Source organism: Telopea speciosissima, chromosome 7 (genome assembly GCF_018873765.1).
Source record: "Telopea speciosissima isolate NSW1024214 ecotype Mountain lineage chromosome 7, Tspe_v1, whole genome shotgun sequence".
NCBI lineage: Eukaryota > Viridiplantae > Streptophyta > Magnoliopsida > Proteales > Proteaceae > Telopea > Telopea speciosissima.
In genome coordinates this window covers 35,006,146-35,025,281 of record NC_057922.1, presented here as the reverse complement: position 1 = coordinate 35,025,281, position 19,136 = coordinate 35,006,146, and the positions used below count along the sequence as shown (strand labels likewise).

The 19,136-nt window shown below is 40.7% G+C and overlaps 1 protein-coding gene across 1 annotated transcript; it reads left to right on the top strand.

Annotated features, from left to right (window-relative positions):
• Nucleotides 1-14,460: 14,460 nt before the first annotated feature.
• LOC122668492 lies at nt 14,461-15,033 on the top strand. The gene has a single exon (XM_043865052.1). It carries the CDS (start codon nt 14,461-14,463, stop codon nt 15,031-15,033), a length of 573 nt encoding a protein of 190 aa, XP_043720987.1.
• Nucleotides 15,034-19,136: the final 4,103 nt, after the last annotated feature.

Genomic DNA, 19,136 nt, shown 5'->3' with positions numbered 1-19,136 from the left:
ATGAAGCATTGTTGCATTAGTCTAGACTGTACTTAGGCATTGCAAGGATCCTCTTATCTTTGAAAGATTTTGGATACTCTTATCCTTAAAAGATTGGGATCCTCTTATCCCGTAGAAAAAGATTGTAAATGTATTCTTCCCACCTACTATACTGAAAGGAAGTAACTAGTGAATTCTCTTAAGGTTGAGAGGAGTGGACGTAGGCTAAATTTAGACGAACCACTATAAACTTTGTGTGTCCTTCATTTGTGCAATTTCTCTCTTTCTATCTTGTTTAAATTCAAGAAAATTTAAAAAGGATAAAAATTCACTGGTACTAACCTATTCACCCCCCTCCAGATTATCAAACATTTGGTATCAGAGCAGGAGCCCATTTTACTTGAGACTTAAAGATCTATGGGATCGCATTACATCAATCTTCTTGAGGGACTGAATGTCTCTAGACCTCCCTTGTTCAATGGAGATAATTATCCATATTGGAAGATTAAATTAAAAAACTTCACATATGCCCATAATCTTGAGGTTTGACATGTAATTGAACATGGACCTTATTCCTTTACAAAGATTGTAGAAGGTGAAAGTGTTCCTAAAGAAGCCTCTGACTTAACTCCTGTTAAAAAGGAAAAAATTCAATACAATTTCAAGGCTATCACCTTCCTACAATATGCCTTAACTGATTCAGAATTTAATAAAATAGCCATATGTGAAACGGCTAAAAAAATTTGGGATACACTTGTGATTTCATATGAAGGGACTTCACAAGTGAAGGAATCCAAAATTGATAAACTAGTACATGAATATGAATTGTTTAAGATATTAGAAAATGAGAATATTTCAAATATATTTTTGAGTTTTACTAACATCACCAACAAGTTGAAGGGCTTAGGTAAAACATATACCAAGTCTAAAAATGTAAGAAAAATTCTTAAGTCACTTCCCCCCAAGTGGAGACCGAAAGTAACGGCTATAAAGGAAGCAAAGGACCTCAAAAAAGTGAGCCTGAATAAATTACTTGGATCTCTTCTCACTCACGAAGACGAATTAAATGAAGATGAAAGATGGTCGAAAATAAAAGAACCAAAGAAAAAGACCATAGCTCTTAAGACCACTAATCCATCTAATGAAGAGAGTAATGAAGAAGAAGACATCAATCTCTCAAAAAAGGAATTATCTCTCATTACCAAGAAATTTCAAAAATTCCTCAAAAAGAAAGGAGGAAAATATTTCAACAAGGGACAAGCAAGCAAAGGTAAGAATCCATCTAAAGATAAACCTGTTCCTTCTAAGAAAGATATTGTTTGCTATGAGTGCAGAAAGCCCGGACACTTCAGAACTGAGTGCCCAAAAGGACAAGATAAGAAGAAAGCGTATGCTGCTAAAATCTCATGGGACTCAAGAGAAGAAGAAGTAGTGGAAGATTCTGATGAAGAAGTTACAAATATAATTCTCATGGCAACAGAAGATGACATAAAGGTAAGTTCAACCTATCTCACCTTTAATTCTAAATATAGTGATTCTATTGAAGAAATAGATATGGATGACATAGATGAACTGAGTGCCCAAAAGGACAAGATAAGAAGAAAGCATATGCTGCTGAAATCTCATGGGACTCAAGAGAAGAAGAAGTAGTGGGAGATTCTGATGAAGAAGTTACAAATCTATCTCTCATGACAACAGAAGCTGACATAGAGGTAAGTTCAACCTATCTCACCTCTAATTCTAAATATAGTGATTCTATTGAAGAAATAGATATGGATGACATAGATGAACTAAGTGCCCAAAATGACAAGATAAGAAGAAAACGTATGCTGCTGAAATCTCATGGGACTCAAGAGAAGAAGTAGTGGGAGATTCTGATGAAGAAGTTACAAATCTAGCTCTCATGGCAACAGAAGATGACATAGAGGTAAGTTCAACCTATCTCACCTCCAATTCTAAATATAGTGATTCTATTGAAGAAATAGATACGGATGACATAGATGAAAACGATATTGAAAAGGGATTTGAAGCTCTGTATAAGGCAAGCCGTAAACTTGAATATTCAAACTCCTTTTTAAAAAAAGAAGTGATAGAATTGCATCATAAAATAGATGATCTAAGTATTTATATTGCTCAACTTGAAAGAGAAAAGGAGGAATTGACGTCGGCCTTACTTACCTTTACCAAGGGACAAAAATCACTGGACACTCTCCTTGGTACACCTCAAAAACCTCCACAAGACAAGGAATGACTTGGTTATAATGGGAGAATCCCATATCATGCCAAAGGTAAAGAGAAAATGATGTACATAGAAGAGGAAAGAACACATCAAGGTCAAACATCAATTTCTCATGCCCCCTATTCAAGAAATCGAGGGTACAAAGATCAAAGGTATAGAAATCCATGGCATTATGCATTTCAATATACCTCCCAGAGAAGGAATAGACCCCGAAGGGAATATATTCATCAAAGACCCCAAAGACCTCAAAGACCCCAAAGACCTTAAAGACTCCAAAGACAATTTGATAGACCACCAGTTCCATACAGAATGGAAAGAAGCTATAGACCTCAACCAAATCATAGGTCATATATAAAAAATAACTCATACAGACCTTATAACCATCAAAGATTCCAAAGAGGTAGAAGGACTCAAAACTCCTTTGATTGGCAAAGATCACAAAGGCAGAAAAGGGCACCATCTTCATTTGATATTTGTGACCCCAGGTACCAACGACCCAAGAATTATGTTTCGGACACAAACTATGGTTCAAACAAGGACCATAAATATAAGAAAGTTTGGGTACCTAAGGAATCTCTCAATTCTAATAACGATGGACCCATGAGATTATGGGAACCAATGCATGTGTAAACTTTATTTTGTAGGTATGCTTGAAGAGCAAAGGTCAAGTAGAATGGTATATCGACAGTGGATGCTCCAAGCATATGACGATAAATACGAAGCTATTTATAAAGTTGAGAAAATATGATGGAGGATGGGTGACCTTTGGAGATAATGGCAAAGGAAAGATAATTGGGATTGGAAACATCAATATAAGAGGTACTACCACCTCAAATGTCTATCTGGTAAACAAACTTGCCTACAACCTACTAAGTGTAAGTCAATTATGTAGTATTGGATATAAAATAAGTTTTGATGTTTCACATTGCCTAGTTATGGATACAAATAACAAAGTAGTATTGAAAGGAACTAAGAATAACAACATATATACTTGCATCATTGATGAAGCTAGTTCTAGCAATACCTGCTTAGTTTCCTATGAAGATTCAAGTGTTTGGCATAGAAAACTTAGACATATAAATATCAAATTGATTTAATCAATAGCTTCCAAGGATCTTATCCAAAACTTACCTAAACTAAAGTTTGACAAGAATCATTTTTGTGATGCATGCCAAAAAGGTAAACAAGTTAAAGTGTCTCACAAATCTAAGAACATTGTTTCAACTACTAGACCACTTGAACTTCTCCATTTGGATCTTTTTGGCCCTATCTCTACTCCAAGCTTGAGTGGAAAAGTATACACTCTTGTCATTGCTGATTATTATTCTAGATATACTTGGACTTCTTTTCTTAGACATAAAAATGAGGCTTTCGATGATTTTTCAAAACTATGTAAGAAAATCCAAAACCAAAAGGGCTATTTAGTCACTACAATAAGAAGTGATCATGGTGGTGTGTTTGACCACTCAAACCAGTTTAGAAAATATTATGATGATGAAGGCATTACTCATAATTTTTCTGTTCCTAGAACACCCCAATCCAATAGGGTTGTTGAAAGAAAAAATATCTCTTCAAGAGACTGCCCGGACTATGCTTAATGAATATTCTCTACCTAAATATTTTTGGGCTGAAGCTGTGAATACTGCTTGTTATGTTTTAAATCGTGTTTTGATTCAAAATTTTTTATCTAAAACACCCTATGAGTTATATTTTAAAAAGAAACCCAAAGTTGATTATTTTCAAATATTTGGATGTAAATGCTTCATTTTGAATACTAATGACTCCAAAGGTAAATTTGATAAAAAATCAGATGAAGGTATTTTCTTGGGTATTCTAGCAATAGCCGTGCCTATAGAGTATTTAATAAAAATACCTTAGTTGTAGAGGAATCTATGAACATTAGATTTGATATTTCTCCTCCAAAAGAAAAGTATAAACCTCTAGTTGATGAGGATGAGGATGTCATTTATGAAATCTCTAAAAGGGTAGAGACCACTTCCTTAAAAGAAGATAAAGATTCCCTTAAAGAAATATCCAAGGAAAACTCTTTGGAGCTTCCTAAAGAAGTTAGACCATTAAGAAATCATCCATTAGAACAAGTAATTGGTGACTTAAAATCAGGTGTTCAAACTAGGTCTAAACTCCAAAACACTTATAATTTTGTTGTATTCCTATCTATGATAGAACCTAAGAACATAAAGAAGCTCTATTGGATAGTGATTGGATTCTGGCCATGCAAGAAGAGCTCCATCAATTTGAAAGAAATGATGTTTGGGAGCTTGTGCCAAAACCCAAAAACAAATTCATAATTGGAATAAAATGGGTGTTTAGAAATAAATTAGATGAGAATGGTATTGTAGTCAGAAATAAGGCTAAACTAGTGGCTCAAGGATATAATCAACAAGAGGGAATTGATTTTGATGAAACATATACTCCTGTTGCTAGATTAGAAGCCATTAGAATGCTCCTAGCATTTGCCTGCCATAAAAACTATAAACTTTTTCAAATGGATGTGAAAAATGCTTTTTTGAATGATTTTATTGAAGAAGAAGTATATGTCTCTCAACCTCCAGGTTTTGAAAGCTCTTTTCACCCTAATTATGTCTTTAGATTAAAAAAAGATTTGTATGGACTTAAACAAGCACCAAGAGCATGGTATGACAGATTAAAAACCTTTCTGATTGAAAATGCATACATCATTGGTAAGATAGACACTACATTGTTTGTTAAGCGTAAAGGCCCAAAATTAATTATAGTACAAATATATGTAGATGATATTATCTTTGATGCTACTGATGAATCCTTATGCATTGAATTTAGTGATTGTATGAAAAATGAATTTGAAATGAGTTTAATGGGTGAACTCAACTTCTTTTTAGGTCTTCAAATCAAACAAACTAAAAATGGGATTTTTATAATTCAATCAAAATATATTAAAGAATTATTAAAGAAATTTGACATTAACTCCCAAACGGCCTTTAACACTCTCATGATTACCTCAATAACTCTCTTAAAAGATGAGAATGGAACCCCAGTTGATCTTACTTGTTATCGATGTATGATTGGAAGCTTGTTATACTTAACTACAAGCAGACTAGATATCTTATTTAGTGTTTGTGTATGTGCTAGATTTCAAGCTAGTCCTATGCAATCACATTTAAGTGCAGTTAAAAGAATTTTTAAATATTTAGAAGGAACCATCGATATAGGGTTGTGGTATCCAATGCACAATGATTTTGAATTACCTAGCTTTTCTGACGTTGACTTTGCTGGCTGTCATATTGATCGCAATAGCACAAGTGGTACTTGCCACTTTCTTGGATCTTGCCTCGTTTCTTGGTTCAGCAAGAAGCAAAACTGTGTGGTACTCTCAACTGCCAAAGCTGAATACATTGTAGCCGACAGGTGTTGTGGCCAAATCCTTTGGATGCATCAGACTCTTCAAGATTATGGACTTCAATTCAACCTCTCCAAAATTTTCTGTGATAGCACTAGCGCCATCAATCTGAGAAAAAACCCTATTCTTCACTCAAGAGCAAAGCATATAGATGTTCGCCATCACTTTCTTCGAGACACTGTCCAAAAAGATGAAGTAGTACTCGAACACATTGAAACTGAAAAGTAAGTCGCTGACATCTTCACCAAACCTCTGTCCGAAGATCGATTGTCCACTCTTCGACGTGAATTAGGTATGTGTAATCTTTTTGATTGAGTTACATCCCCTAAGCCTGCCCAAATATACTTCTCGATCAATTTTTGGGCCGGACTGACTTAAATTTCAAGATTTAGGTCATCCAGTTGATCGGATTGTCGAAATTGGTCGACCGGATCGCGAACAGAATGCTTTAAAACCCTGTCTGTGGGTTATTTAACTCATTCCCTTTTGCTAAAAAACCCTTTTCTCTTCTCTCCAAAAACCCTCTCTTGAGTTCTTAGAGCAAAATCTTACAAAACCCTTGAAGATTCTTGCTCTTTTAATGATCCAAACTCATCTTCACCATCAAATCTGTAAGTTTTCACATCTTTCTTCTCAAAAACCTTTCAAATCCCTATTTCTCCAAAACCCTTGTTCTCAATGGCTTCCAAAGGAGAATCCTCAAAGAAGAGAAAGATCGTTGCTTCGAAGAAGGATACATATGATGGAACTTTGTTCATCTCTAAGGAGGCTTCGATTTGGTGGAAGCAATTTCAACTTAAGAAACTCATTAGGGAAAGGCTTGTAAGTGTCACTGAACTCAACAACAATCTCCCTTGTGAAATCAATACTTTCTTTGAAATGTTGGGTTGGGATTCCATCCTTTATCCCCAAGAGAAAGCCTATCCTAGGCTTGTACAAATTTTCTATTGCAATCTCCAAGTGGTTGGTGTTGAAGGGGACTATACCATTACCTCTCTTGTTAAGGGAAAACACATCTCCTTTGACACTGTGGAACTTGCCCATATAATTGGAGTTGATGACTCTGGAGACCGCAAATATTTCTGTACCAAAACTTCTCCAGAAGGGTTTATGAATGTTGATGAGGTTTATGGTGCAATTTGGGGGAAATCAAGGGTCTTACTGCTATTCACCATGGAGATATTCCTAGAGTAGTCAATCTGATTTTAACTTACAATATCCTCCCTCTTGGTGGGCATAGAGATGATGTTGCCCGCTTTCAAGCTTATCTTATTTGGTGTATTGCCAATACCCATCAAATCTATTTTTCTTATGTGATTATGAAAACCATAGAGTTGGCTGCTGAGAGAGACTCCACGGCTAGCCTTCCCTATAGTCATTTTCTGATGGTTATCTTCAAGCATTTTGAAGTTGATCTCTCTGATGAAATTCCAACTTCAAATCCTACTTCAATTGATACTTCTACCTTGAAGAAGATGGCTATTCCTAATAGTGCCATTGATGCTCCTCCTCCTCCTGGCCGTCAAGCTAGGCACAAGCAAGCCTCTTCATCCTTTATTGATAGTGATGCTTCTGATGATGATGATAGTGAGGATTAAGAATTTGTGACCAGGGCTGAATTTGCTGCTTACCAAGAGAAGCTTGACTCTCGCCTCAAGGGCTTTGATGATCAGTTCACAGTACTTCATGGAGACAACAAGGAGATCATGGCTCAGCTTCAAATGATCACTCAGCATTTTTACATTTCTACCCCTCCTACAGATGATTAGTGTTTTTTCTTTATGTTTTCTTTTAAGGACAATTTGAGCTGTAATATTTGAACCAACTACTTTACTTTCATTATGACTCTTAACTGCTGCACTTCTCTAGGGGGAGAGTGCTTTTGATTTAGATTTTTATGACTCTAGACCTGTTTTAAACTGTTTGGATGTTTCCCTTTAACTATTAGTTGCAATATTTTTTCTGCATATGACTCAATATTGTAGGGGGAGCCTTCTCTACACCTTTTTGTTGTTGACAAAGGGGGAGAAGATATGATGATTTGGACTGTGACTTGTTTGCATGTGGACTTATAATTATGATACATGATTTAATTTTCTTGATTTACTACATTGCATTTTATTTGGTTGCTTGATTGCTGTGAATGTTATATATTGCTACCAAATCATATGTTTGTCATCATCAAAAAGGGAGAGATTGTTGGGGAATTCTAACCTCATCTCCATAAGTGTTTTGATGATAACAAACATATAGACATGGTCTTGTATGTGTCTTTATGTCAACAGACCAATAAGTCATAGAACTAGGAGGCACAAAGTAAAAGACATTTAAAGACAAACCATTGAAGTTCAAGACCTTGAAGACGTGTCAAAGCTTGTCAAGTAAAGAAGATATCAAAAGAGCTTTTGAAGATTAAAGAACATCACGTGAAGCTAGAAAGACAAGATGCTTGTGTACACATACTTATGCACTCACACATAAAGCATACGTGTAATTGCATTTGCATAAAATGAATGAATAAGCATATGCATCATTTAGGGACCTTAGGAGGTTATAATTGAACCCCCTATGACCTTAGAATACGTTAAAAATTATTGGAGAAAGTCCCGAACCAATCCCCTCAATCAAATTGTCAGAAACATGCATCAATCGGGAATCACAACAGTCTCGCTGGTACGTTCCCAGAAATGATCCGGTCGATTGGATCAAGTGGGACGATGATCCGATCGATCGAACATCGACTGGATGCCACTTATGCCTTCAAACGGCTAATTTTTAATGGCTAGTTTCTCCAACGGCTATGATCCGGTCGACCGGATCAATCTTCAGGTCGACCGGATTGGTAAAAAATAGATCCGTTAGAGCACATTTTGCACATGTTCTAAAGGCCATTAATGAGCCTATAAATAGAGAACATGTCAGTCCTTTTCACCTATCCACTACAGTCCAAAATCTAACTTTTGAGAAAGGTGAAAAGTGATTAATTGCTCTCATCATTGGAGTTTACTTGTCTACATCTACATCAATCAAGATTGACTCCAAAGCTAAAAGGACCTTTACTTGCACATACTCTAAGAAACAAGTCTTAAAGAAGGTCTGCATTGTGCAAGTATTTCATTTGCATCATTCGGCACTTACAAGGAATACACATCACACTCCTTGCCTAGGTAATTCTACCTTTATTCTCTTTTGTAATTAGTTTATGCTTTTAAGTTTATAAAGCATTGTTGCATTAGCCTAGACTGTACTTAGGCATTGCAAGGATCCTCTTTTCCTTGAAAGATTTCGGATACTCTTATCCTTACAAGATTGGGATCCTTATATCCCGTAGAAAAATATTGTAAAGGTGTTCTTCCCACCTATTGTACTGAAAGGAAGTAACTAGTGAATTCTCTCAAGGTTGAGAGAAGTGGACGTAGGCTAAGTTTAGCCGAACCACTATAAACTTTGTATGTCCTTCATTTGTGCAATTTCTCTCTTTCTATCTTGTTTAAATTCAATAAAATTTAAAAAGGACAAAAATTCACTAGTAATAACCTATTCACCCCCCTCTAGGTTATCCAACACTACTATCCCACACTGGTCAGGGAGTTTTACTCCAACTTGGTGTTATTCAATGAGGATGGAGAGGGCATTAGGTTAACCTCATTTGTGAAGGGGGTAACCATTGCCTTCAATGAAGTAGAATTGGGGATACTTCTGAGCATCTTTGCAGAAGAGGAAGAGTTTACTATATTCCTGGAAGCGACCCAAATAGATGCTTGTCTCCTACAGATTGCCAGAAGTTGTATCGGACACTCACCAATGACAAGATTGATGTTAGTGATGACCTCTCAAGGTTTGGTTCTTCTCAGTGGGTTCTTACCTTCCTTGTCAAGACCAACTTGGCTCCCTCTAAAGGCCATAGCACTCAGCCTCCTTTGATGGTAGCATCACTGGCATACTCCCTCTACACAGGCCAGCAGACTTGTCTTCCCTATGTTATCATCCACTATATGGCTCATGCAATGACCAACCCTCACCGCAAGAATACTTTTCCCTATGGTAGACTGCTCACCCAGGTTTTCTTTCATTTTGGAGTAGACCTCTACAATGAACCCAAGGGAATAAGCTCTGAAGGGCCTTTTGGGTTTAATGCATTGCAGAGGATGGGCTTGTATTATGATTATTATAGCTCCGGGGAGCCGGTCAACTATGGGGAGGGTAGAGGGGCCCGAGAGATTGATGACGATGATGATATAGAGTTTATGGGATCCAGACCACACACTGCAGGGGCTTCCAGTGCTGGGGATGTAGGTGCAGATGTTGTTCTTTTTGCCATCAGGCAGATGAATCTAAGAATGATAGAGGGGTTTGAAGAAATTAAGGGGCAGTTCTCTTCTCAGGGTCGGTGCCTCGAGAGGATTGAAAAAGAATTGAACGACATCAACACTTTCATCTTCTATGGTGGCAGCGAGAGGACCAATGATTGCGATGGCATGGAGAGCTAGCCCCGCTTCTCTTTTCAAAAATCAAAAGTTGTCTTTACTTTGAACTTTTCCTGACTTTTTTTTTTTTTTTTTTTTTGTTGGGATCTGTTGGAACTCTTTTTACTTTTGACTTGGCTCTATTTTCTTTTCTCTCTTTTTTTTTTATTTTTTTATCAGCAGTTTCAAAAGCTTTGGTGGTGGTTATGGTGTATGTTCTTGTTGGGTCGGGAAAAATGTAATTATCTCCAAAGGAGGAGTTAGAACATTTGGGCAGTTGGGTATTGACTCAATACATATATATATATGTTCATACACTTATTTTCTTTGAGTTTTGGGTTTTCATAGATTATTATGGATTATTATGGATTATTCTTGAGATTGTTTATATATTACACCCTTAGGGGTCTAACGATGCAATCTAATAGTTATCACTCAAACAATATGCATTTCGAGTCCTAAATTCCATAATTTGACTATTATCTTCTAAGGTTCTCAATTGGACCACAATCAGTCTTCTCCTATGTCTGCATACACTTATTTATGATCTTGAGGCTTTTATTTAGAACCTAATTATTGGGAGTAAATCAAATGGTTACGCCAGACTATGATCGGTGCAGAGCATCACACTTTGATACCAAGCTGTCACGCCCCCATCCCAATAAAGGATAGGGTGACTGGGACGACAGGTGTCATCCCAATACTACTAGGATCACGAATATAGTGTCCCGATCCGCAGCCTACCCAATATCAAGGCCCAATGATGTCAGGGTACGTAAACCAATGGAGAAATCATTCCAAAATAAAGAGATTAAATTCAGTGGAAGCGTAAATCATTTTCAAATCGAATAAATACAAGGTGTCGGTTCACTAATGGTACCACATATTACAGTTACTATATCCCATGTCCATTCGGTAGTTTCCATAAGTTTATACATGGAGTTCGTACATGACCAAAGATAAATACAAAAGTAAAGATTTAAATCACGCCTCAAGGGCACCACTCTTGGGTGTATATCAACATCCAAGTCCAAGTCACCGACTCCACTTGATTCGCATCCATAGGAGCTCATCAAGAGATTACCTGCATATCAACTTAAAGAGGTTGCGCAATGGGGTTAGCTCCACAAGCTAGTGAGAGAGCAAAGGGAAATGCACATACACACAAACATACAAATTGAAACCAATCCAAGACGTATGCACATGTTAGATTCATTTTTCACCTAGCACAAAATTCTAAGTCAAGTGTATGCTACTATGATAACTCGGGAGACACAATGAAACCTCAGTTATCACGAGGGAGCCTACGTCGATCGAAGCCATCAGACCACCCAATGGCAGACCCCGATAGCCATTACTACCCCTGACCTGACCTCTCTCCCCCACAAGCAACATGTGCTTAGACTATCCAACACATAAATCCCTGTTGGTAAGGGTCATAGTATAAGGGAACAAGAATCCTAACCACAGATATACTACATGCAAGTCCTATCATCCCGAGAGGTATTCCGGGTGCGTCAACGTCCCATTCCATCTAGTACCCGGGTACTAGCACGACACGGCGCATACAGGACAGGATGATAGTCAACAAGTTTTATAATTATTTCTGGTGTTCCGGTACCGGTATACCCGGCACCGTGACCCGATACAAATAATGAAACCATTAACACACCGCATTCATACCAGTTCACATTTCAAATAAATAATGCAATACACAAGATGCTTATCATTCATATAATAACAAGATACTGGGTATTTAATAGATATTCAAGCCCAAACAAATCACCCAAAAACCCACTCACCTAACCCGGGTATCACCCGGTGTGGTTGACATGAATCTCACCAGTGTACATTCTTTCCATCGAGTTGGGTAGCCTAAGAACGTGAGAATAAGTGTTAAAAGATATATTAGAGGGGTCCCATGTTATGCCCCCAAAGTTAAAATTGGGTTTCAAACAAGATAGCATGGACGGACTCACGGACAGAAGCAACAGGGTGAGTCCGTCCCTGACTCCGTTCAAGCCAATAGGTCAAAATATGAGGGGCGGATCCACGAATAGAACTTCCACCTAAATCCATTCCTGCATCCGTTCAAACTCTGAGACACACCTGAGAGCGAACGGAACTACGGGCGAAACCTCTTTATAAATCCGTCCTTTCATCCGTTCGATCCCTGAGACATTCTCGAGAGGGGGCAAAACCACGGACGAAGGCAACAGAGTAAATCCGTTCTTGGCTCCGCTCGAACCAGCTACCAAAATACACTGGACAGACTTACGGACGGAACCACGATGATAGATCCGTTCATGCCTCCATCGGGGTTCTTTTTGAGATTTCTTAAGGTTTTTTCCTCCATCTTGGAACCTGGAGTTCACATGGCCCTCAGGGTCATGGAGGGGAGTCATAGGCCTTCCTAGGGTCACTAGAACCTAGTCCTACCTCAAGGATCCAAGATCACCCAAGGATCTAACTCCTTTTTGGTCCAATATAAGGATTGGGGTTTGAAAACCAGAGAATCAGCAACAATGGCTGCACAGTGGCTGATAGGAGCTTACATTAGAGCTTAGTCTTCATTAATAGAGCCTCATTCAAGGGCTGAGCTCCACCTTGAGTCCCAAATGGAACCCTAGGTCAGCTCAAACTCAAAAGACCTACTCAAACTCAAGAATAGATGGAGAAGAGGGAGGTACCAAGAGATAGAACATACCTTGGTGAGTGGAGCTCAAGCCCAACTCAAGCTAACCTTGACGATCCACCTTCTCCTCTCTCCTTCTTCCCTTTTTCTTCTTTTCTTCAATCCTTGTTCGGACAACAAGAGGAGAGAAGGTAGGGTAGCAAGACCCCTCTTACCTCCCCTTCCATCTTCTTCCTTCCACTCCCATTCCTCTTCCTTACTTCTCCTTCTTCTTCCTTTCTTCTTCTCCTCCAAGGTTTGGCTTGGAGGAGGAGATATGGGAGAATCTTGGGCTGAGCCCTCTCTTTTAAAGATAAAAAGAGGCCTTAGGGCTTGTTTGCCTTGGTGCCTCCAATACTAGGTATACCCCTTTAAGTTTAAGTGGGCCTTAAGGCCTGTTTGGCTAAGGTCACAGACTCTTATTAGGTCTAGCTAGTTAGGGCACGTTTAGCCTAGCCTGAGGCCCTGTAAAAGCATTTTATTTCTAGGGCTGGTTTGGCTCAAGTTAATTAAAAGATCCATTATTCATTTTAATTAAGTCATGTGGGCCCATATTCATGGCCCAACAATCTCTAGGAAGGTAAGGGTGGGGGTCCATCTTGTTCGAGGACCTAGTTACTATGTCCGGAGCACGAGGACGTGGGTCCCACATGAAAATACATCAAAAGGGCCAAAAATAGTATGGACGGATCCACGAATGGAACCAATCTGGTGAGTCCGTTCGTGACTCCGTCGCTGCTGTATAGGCCGAAACCATAAGGAAAGTTGTGGGGTTTTGACCCACACTTCCAAGACTCCAAATGGGATATGCATAATAGGATTTAGGGTTCAGTTTTACCCATGGTGGGGTCCAACCGTCCATCAAGGTGTGAACACAATTCCTTGTGTCTGAGCCTCCCCCTGGACTGTTAGGGTTCAAGGTCACGGGTGTTAACCATTAGCATCGTGGCATCACCCGTCTATAAGAGTCCAATTTGACCTGGGGTATTAGGGTGTATTTTAGGTGCGGGTGTAACGCTACCAGCTCGAGTTCAGAAGATAGAATGCATTCACCCTAGGGGTGAGGATGGCCAAAGAACTTGGAGTCAAGCTGGGTCATCCCAGCCAACCTAAAGAAGTGTACCTCCCCAGGGATAGTTCGGACTGAAGACCTACCAACCAGGACTCGTGAAAACTTGGTATGCGCCATAGAACCATCTGTCACAACACGCCGGGAAACACACAGCCAAACTGATCAAAGTCGCACTCTATAATCTCACCAAGATACGTAAAGGGAAGAAAACTCAAAGCTGGTGAATTAAGGAAACGGGTGTAGAGAAGGTGGTCGTGACGCATAAAATGGCCAAGCCATGGATACAAGCGTGAACCAACTCGCGGGAGATGAGCTTGATCGTAAGCTCAAGGAAATCAATGACAAATTGAAGGCCTTGGACAAAGGGACTAACCCCGAGGAGTATTTTTGACCGGGCCAACACCTGTTCTTGGTCGGGATAATGAAAGCAAGGCTCCCCCGAGGGTTCAAACCACCCAGCTTCGAAGCGTACAATGGAAAGAACGACCCCAACGTTCGATGTCGTGTCCTGCCGGTCCTTCTCCACATCTCTGAAGGGACTAGCCGCCCTGTGGTTATCCAAGTTGAAGCCAAACTCCATAAAAAAGCTTCACGGAGTTGGCCCAAGCCTTCGTGAGCCATTTTCAAAGCAGCATGAAACAAAAGAAGACGGCGGCAAACCTGTTGGTAGTAAAGCAACGACCTGATGAGTCCATATGGGACTACATCACTCATTTCAATGGTGAGTCATTGGAGATAAAGGACCTAGATGATGGCATGACCTTTAATTTCTTACACAATGGGGTCACAAATCATGACCTGGTCCGGTCTCTAGCCCTAGAACCAATGTATAGCATGATTGAGCTATTGGATCGGTGCTATCAGTACGCGAACATGTTTGACATCATGAAGGCCCAGAAGGCGGCTGATGACAAGGGAACAGAGAAGAAGAGAGCGAGTGACAAGGAAGAAAAGGAGGGTGAGAATAGGCAAAAATCTGATCAGTACCTGAACCGAGATTGTAGCCCTGATTACGCCCCACTAACCACCTCCCAAACTAACATCCTCATGGAAGTCCATGATCAAGGACTCTTACAATGGCCAAGACCAATGTTCTCAAAGCCCGAAGATAGAAATAAGAAGAAATACTACAAGTTCCATAAAGACGTCAAACACGACACCGAAGACTGCCGACAACTAAAATGGGAGATAGAATATGTGATCTAGAGAGGCCACCTCCGATGTTACGTAAAAGGGGAAGAGCAAAGAGACGACTCGTATGGTCGGAGAGGCACGAGTCTGGAGCCAAGGATGGATGATCAAGCCCGTGAGATTAATGAACGAGACCGATGCGATGATCACCAAGAAATTTGACAGGATGATCATAGGAAAGGAGTTGAGGCTAACACATCAACAACGCTGGCCATCCTCACGATCATCGGAGGGCCCGGACAAGAATCCACCAGGAAGGCCAAGGCGAAGGCACGGTTTCTGGGTCTAGCAGAGATAACAAAGAAAAGAGCAAAACCTACCCCGACCATCTCTTTTTCAGAAGAAGGCCTAGAAGGAATAAGCTGGCCACACGATGACATAGTCGTTATTCAGGCAGTTATAGAAAATAGGCATGTGCATCGCATTATAGTGGATACCGGGGCCTCTGTGGACCTGTTATCTTATAATGCATATCTATAGTTCAGGTTCGAGCTAGGAATACTGAAGCCAGAGACTCCGCCGCTATATGGTTACTCTGGCCCCAATAGAAGGGTCGGTAGACTTGCTGATGATGGTAGGCACAGCCCAGTGCCAAAAGACTGTAAAGGTCAACTTTATGGTGGTTTGGGTCACGACGGCCTACAACGTCATACTAAAGAGGCCAAGCCTAAACGAAATAGGAGCGGTAGTCTCCACCAAGCACCTGAAGATGAAATTCATCACCGAAAACAATGTGGGAGAAAGCCGAACTGAACAAAAGAAGGCTAGAGAATGCCATGCCACGTTCTTAAAGCACACGAAAGGCAATTGTCGGGGGATAGCCTTACGATCGAAGTCAGTGACAACTGGGACAAGCATAAGCAACCATGAGGGGAGCCAGTTGAGGACTTGGTCGAAGTCCCGATCAGCGACCATGACCCGACCAAGGTTGTCAAAATTGGAGCCCTACTAAAGGAAGAAGAAGCAAAAGAACTCCAGTCCTTCCTTAAAAGCCACACCGATGTGTTTTTGTGGTCGGTTGCTGACATGCCAGGCATCCCACGGCACATTGCAGAGCACGCCCTACATCTGGACTCAACAAGAAAGCCAGCCCAACAGAGAAGAAGAAGCTTCGCCCCAGATCAACAAGCAATAATGAAGGAGGAGGTAGAAAAGTTGAAGGCATTGGACTTCATCCGGGAAGAGTAATTCCCGACCTGGTTAGCTAATGTAGTTATGGTACTGAAAGCGAATGGAAAATAGACGATGTGAGTAGACTACACTGACCTGAACAAGGCTTGCCCAAAGGACGAGTACCCACTTCCCCGAATAGATCTCTTGATCGATGCCACAACGCGACATGAAAAGGTTGAGCTTCATGGATGCATCCTTCGGGTACAATCAGATCCTAATGAAAAGGGAAGATGAGAAGTATACAACATTCCGATCCAACCAGGGGAACTTTTGTTATCGGGTCATGCCATTCGGCCTGAAGAATGTAGGATTCACGTACCAAAGAACGGTGAACAAAATGTTCAAGAAGCAGATCGGGTGTAACATGGAAGTGTACGTGGATGATATGCTCGTGAAGAGTGTTCGGGTTCAGGATCATATAGCCGACTTGGAAGAGGTGTTCCAAGTACTCAAAGAAAATCAGATGAAATTGAAACCGACAAAGTGTGCTTTCGGGTTCAACTACGGAAAATTCCTGAGATACATGGTCTCACAATGAGGCATTAAGGCCAACCCAAGCAAAATCAAAGCAATTCAAGAAATGACCCCGTCGAGGATGGTTCGAGAGGTCCAAAGGTTGAATGGAAGAATAGTAGCCCTGGCTGGATTCATGTCTCGGTCAGGGGACAAATGCTTGCCATGGCAAAACCCTGAAGAATCTCAGGGAGGCCAAAGACTTCGTCTGGACCGATGCTTTCCAGAAAGCGTTTAAAGGCCTAAAGGAATATCTCATAAAGCTGCCCCTACTAGTGCGACCCAACCCTAAAGGAGAGCTGTTGATTTATCTGGCAACCTCACCTATGGCAGTAAGCGTAGTGTTATTAAAGGAAGAGGACATGCAGCAAAAGCCAATCTATTACATGAGCCAGGTTCTCTTAGATGCAAAGAGTAGATATCCTAAGATCGAGAAGCTCACATTCGCGTTGGTGGTGGCAGCGAAAAAGCTAAACCCTACTTCCAGGCCTACCCCATAATGGTGATGACAGAACAACCCCTGAAGAAGGTGATACATAAGTAAGATGTGTCAGGCCACCTAATAGCATGGATAGTAGAATTGAGCGAGTACCAAATCGAGTTCAAACCCAGGACAACCATAAAAGGTCAGGCTCTCGTGGATTTCGTGGTCGAATGCGCTGGCTAAGAACTAGTGCGATCAAGAAGAAGAAGTTGAAGATGATACCAAGCCAAGGGCATCATGGGCGATGTTCGTGGACGGTTCAAGCAACTCAGGGGGGAGCAAAGCTAGCTTTATATTAGCCAGCCCAGAAGGTTTTAAAATACAGTATGCACTACGCTTTGATTTCCCGGCATCAAATAATGAGGCCAAGTATGAGGCATTGCTTATCGGGTTGAAAGTAGCCCGAGCCATCCAGATCGAAGGACTGGTCATGAAAAGCGACTCACAGCTGGTCATCAATCAGGTGAATGGTGAATGCAAGGCCAAGGACGAATAGATGAGCGCCTACCTAGAGAAGGCCCGAACCCTGATCATGACATTTAGAACATTCATCATACAAAGATTACTGCACATAGAAAACACGGTGGCAGATGCGTTGTCCCTGATATCCAATGATGACCTATCCCAAATGGGCGGAGTAGTGTACTTGGAGAGACTAACTCAGCCAACCCATAAGGAGAAAGAGAACAAGGTCGCCCAAATTGACATGGAGCCAAATTGGATGGATCCAATGGTGAGCTACCTCTAAGATAATGTACTCCCAGAGGATCAAATGGAGGCAAGAAAGATTAGAGGAAGGGCGGCCAGATACACTTTGATTGATAAAAAATTATACAAAAGGTTGGTTACCGTGCCCCTACTCAAGTGCTTGACACCGGGTCGTGCCCAATATGCCCTGGCCGAAGTTCACGAAGGAATATCTGGAAGTCATATGCCTTAGCATACAAGGTACTTCGACTGGGTTTCTATTGGCCAAGAATGCAATAGGACATGATTCAGTACGTCATGACGTTCGAGCAGTGCCAGAAGTTCGCACCAATTCCTTATCAGCCCGCGACACAACTGACTTCCATCCTTAGCCCCATACCATTTACTATGTGGGGAATGGACATTCTCAGTGACTTCACCCCAGCCTCAGGGGGGAGAAAATACTTGGTGGTCGCGATAGATTACTTCACAAAATGGTTAGAGACCGAGCCCTTGAAAAAATCACAGAAAAGCAAATGGGGAAGTTCTTCAGGTTTATCGGTTCGGGTTACCTCAAGTGCTCATCATCGACAATGGGATGCAGTTCAATAACCTTGAGTTTAGGAAATTTTGTGCACACTAGCATATAGATTTCAGGCCCATTGCAGTGGGCTACCCACAGGCGAATGGATAAGTCAAAGTGACAAACCGCACACATCTGGCAGGGATAAAGCGAAGATTGGCTGAGACTAAAGGAAGTGGGTGGACGAGCTATTGAGTGTACTATGGTTGTATCGAACTACAGTTTGTACACCAAGGGGGGAGAGCCAGGTCTAATTAACATACGAAACAAAGGCCTTGGCACTAGTGGAAGTATTGGCTAGGTCGCACAGAGTTCTCAACTTCAACTAGAGAACGTACCAGGACGGGTTACGAATGAATCTAGACTTTTTGGACGAAGTCAGGGAAAGTACCCTGATGAGGAACCTGGCCTATCAACAAAGAACGGTCCGCTACTTCAACTTCAAAGTGAAGGAACGTTTATTTAGAGTTGGAGACCTGGTCGTAAGGAAAGCAAGAGCTTCATAGCCGCAAAAGAAGGTAAGCTATCTGCCAACTAGGATGGCCTGTATATGGTCTCCAAGCAAATACGCCAGGCACATACCACTTTTTTTTTTTTTTTACCTCGAATATTATATAGGACCCGAGGGAGGCCCTTAGAATTTTATTGAATGTTTTAAAAATCAAATACAGAGGAAGG

Bases quoted from the DNA above. Each gene is read 5' to 3' on its own strand.
- LOC122668492 (XM_043865052.1), top strand. From the start codon at position 14,461: ATGAAACAAAAGAAGACGGCGGCAAACCTGTTGGTAGTAAAGCAACGA.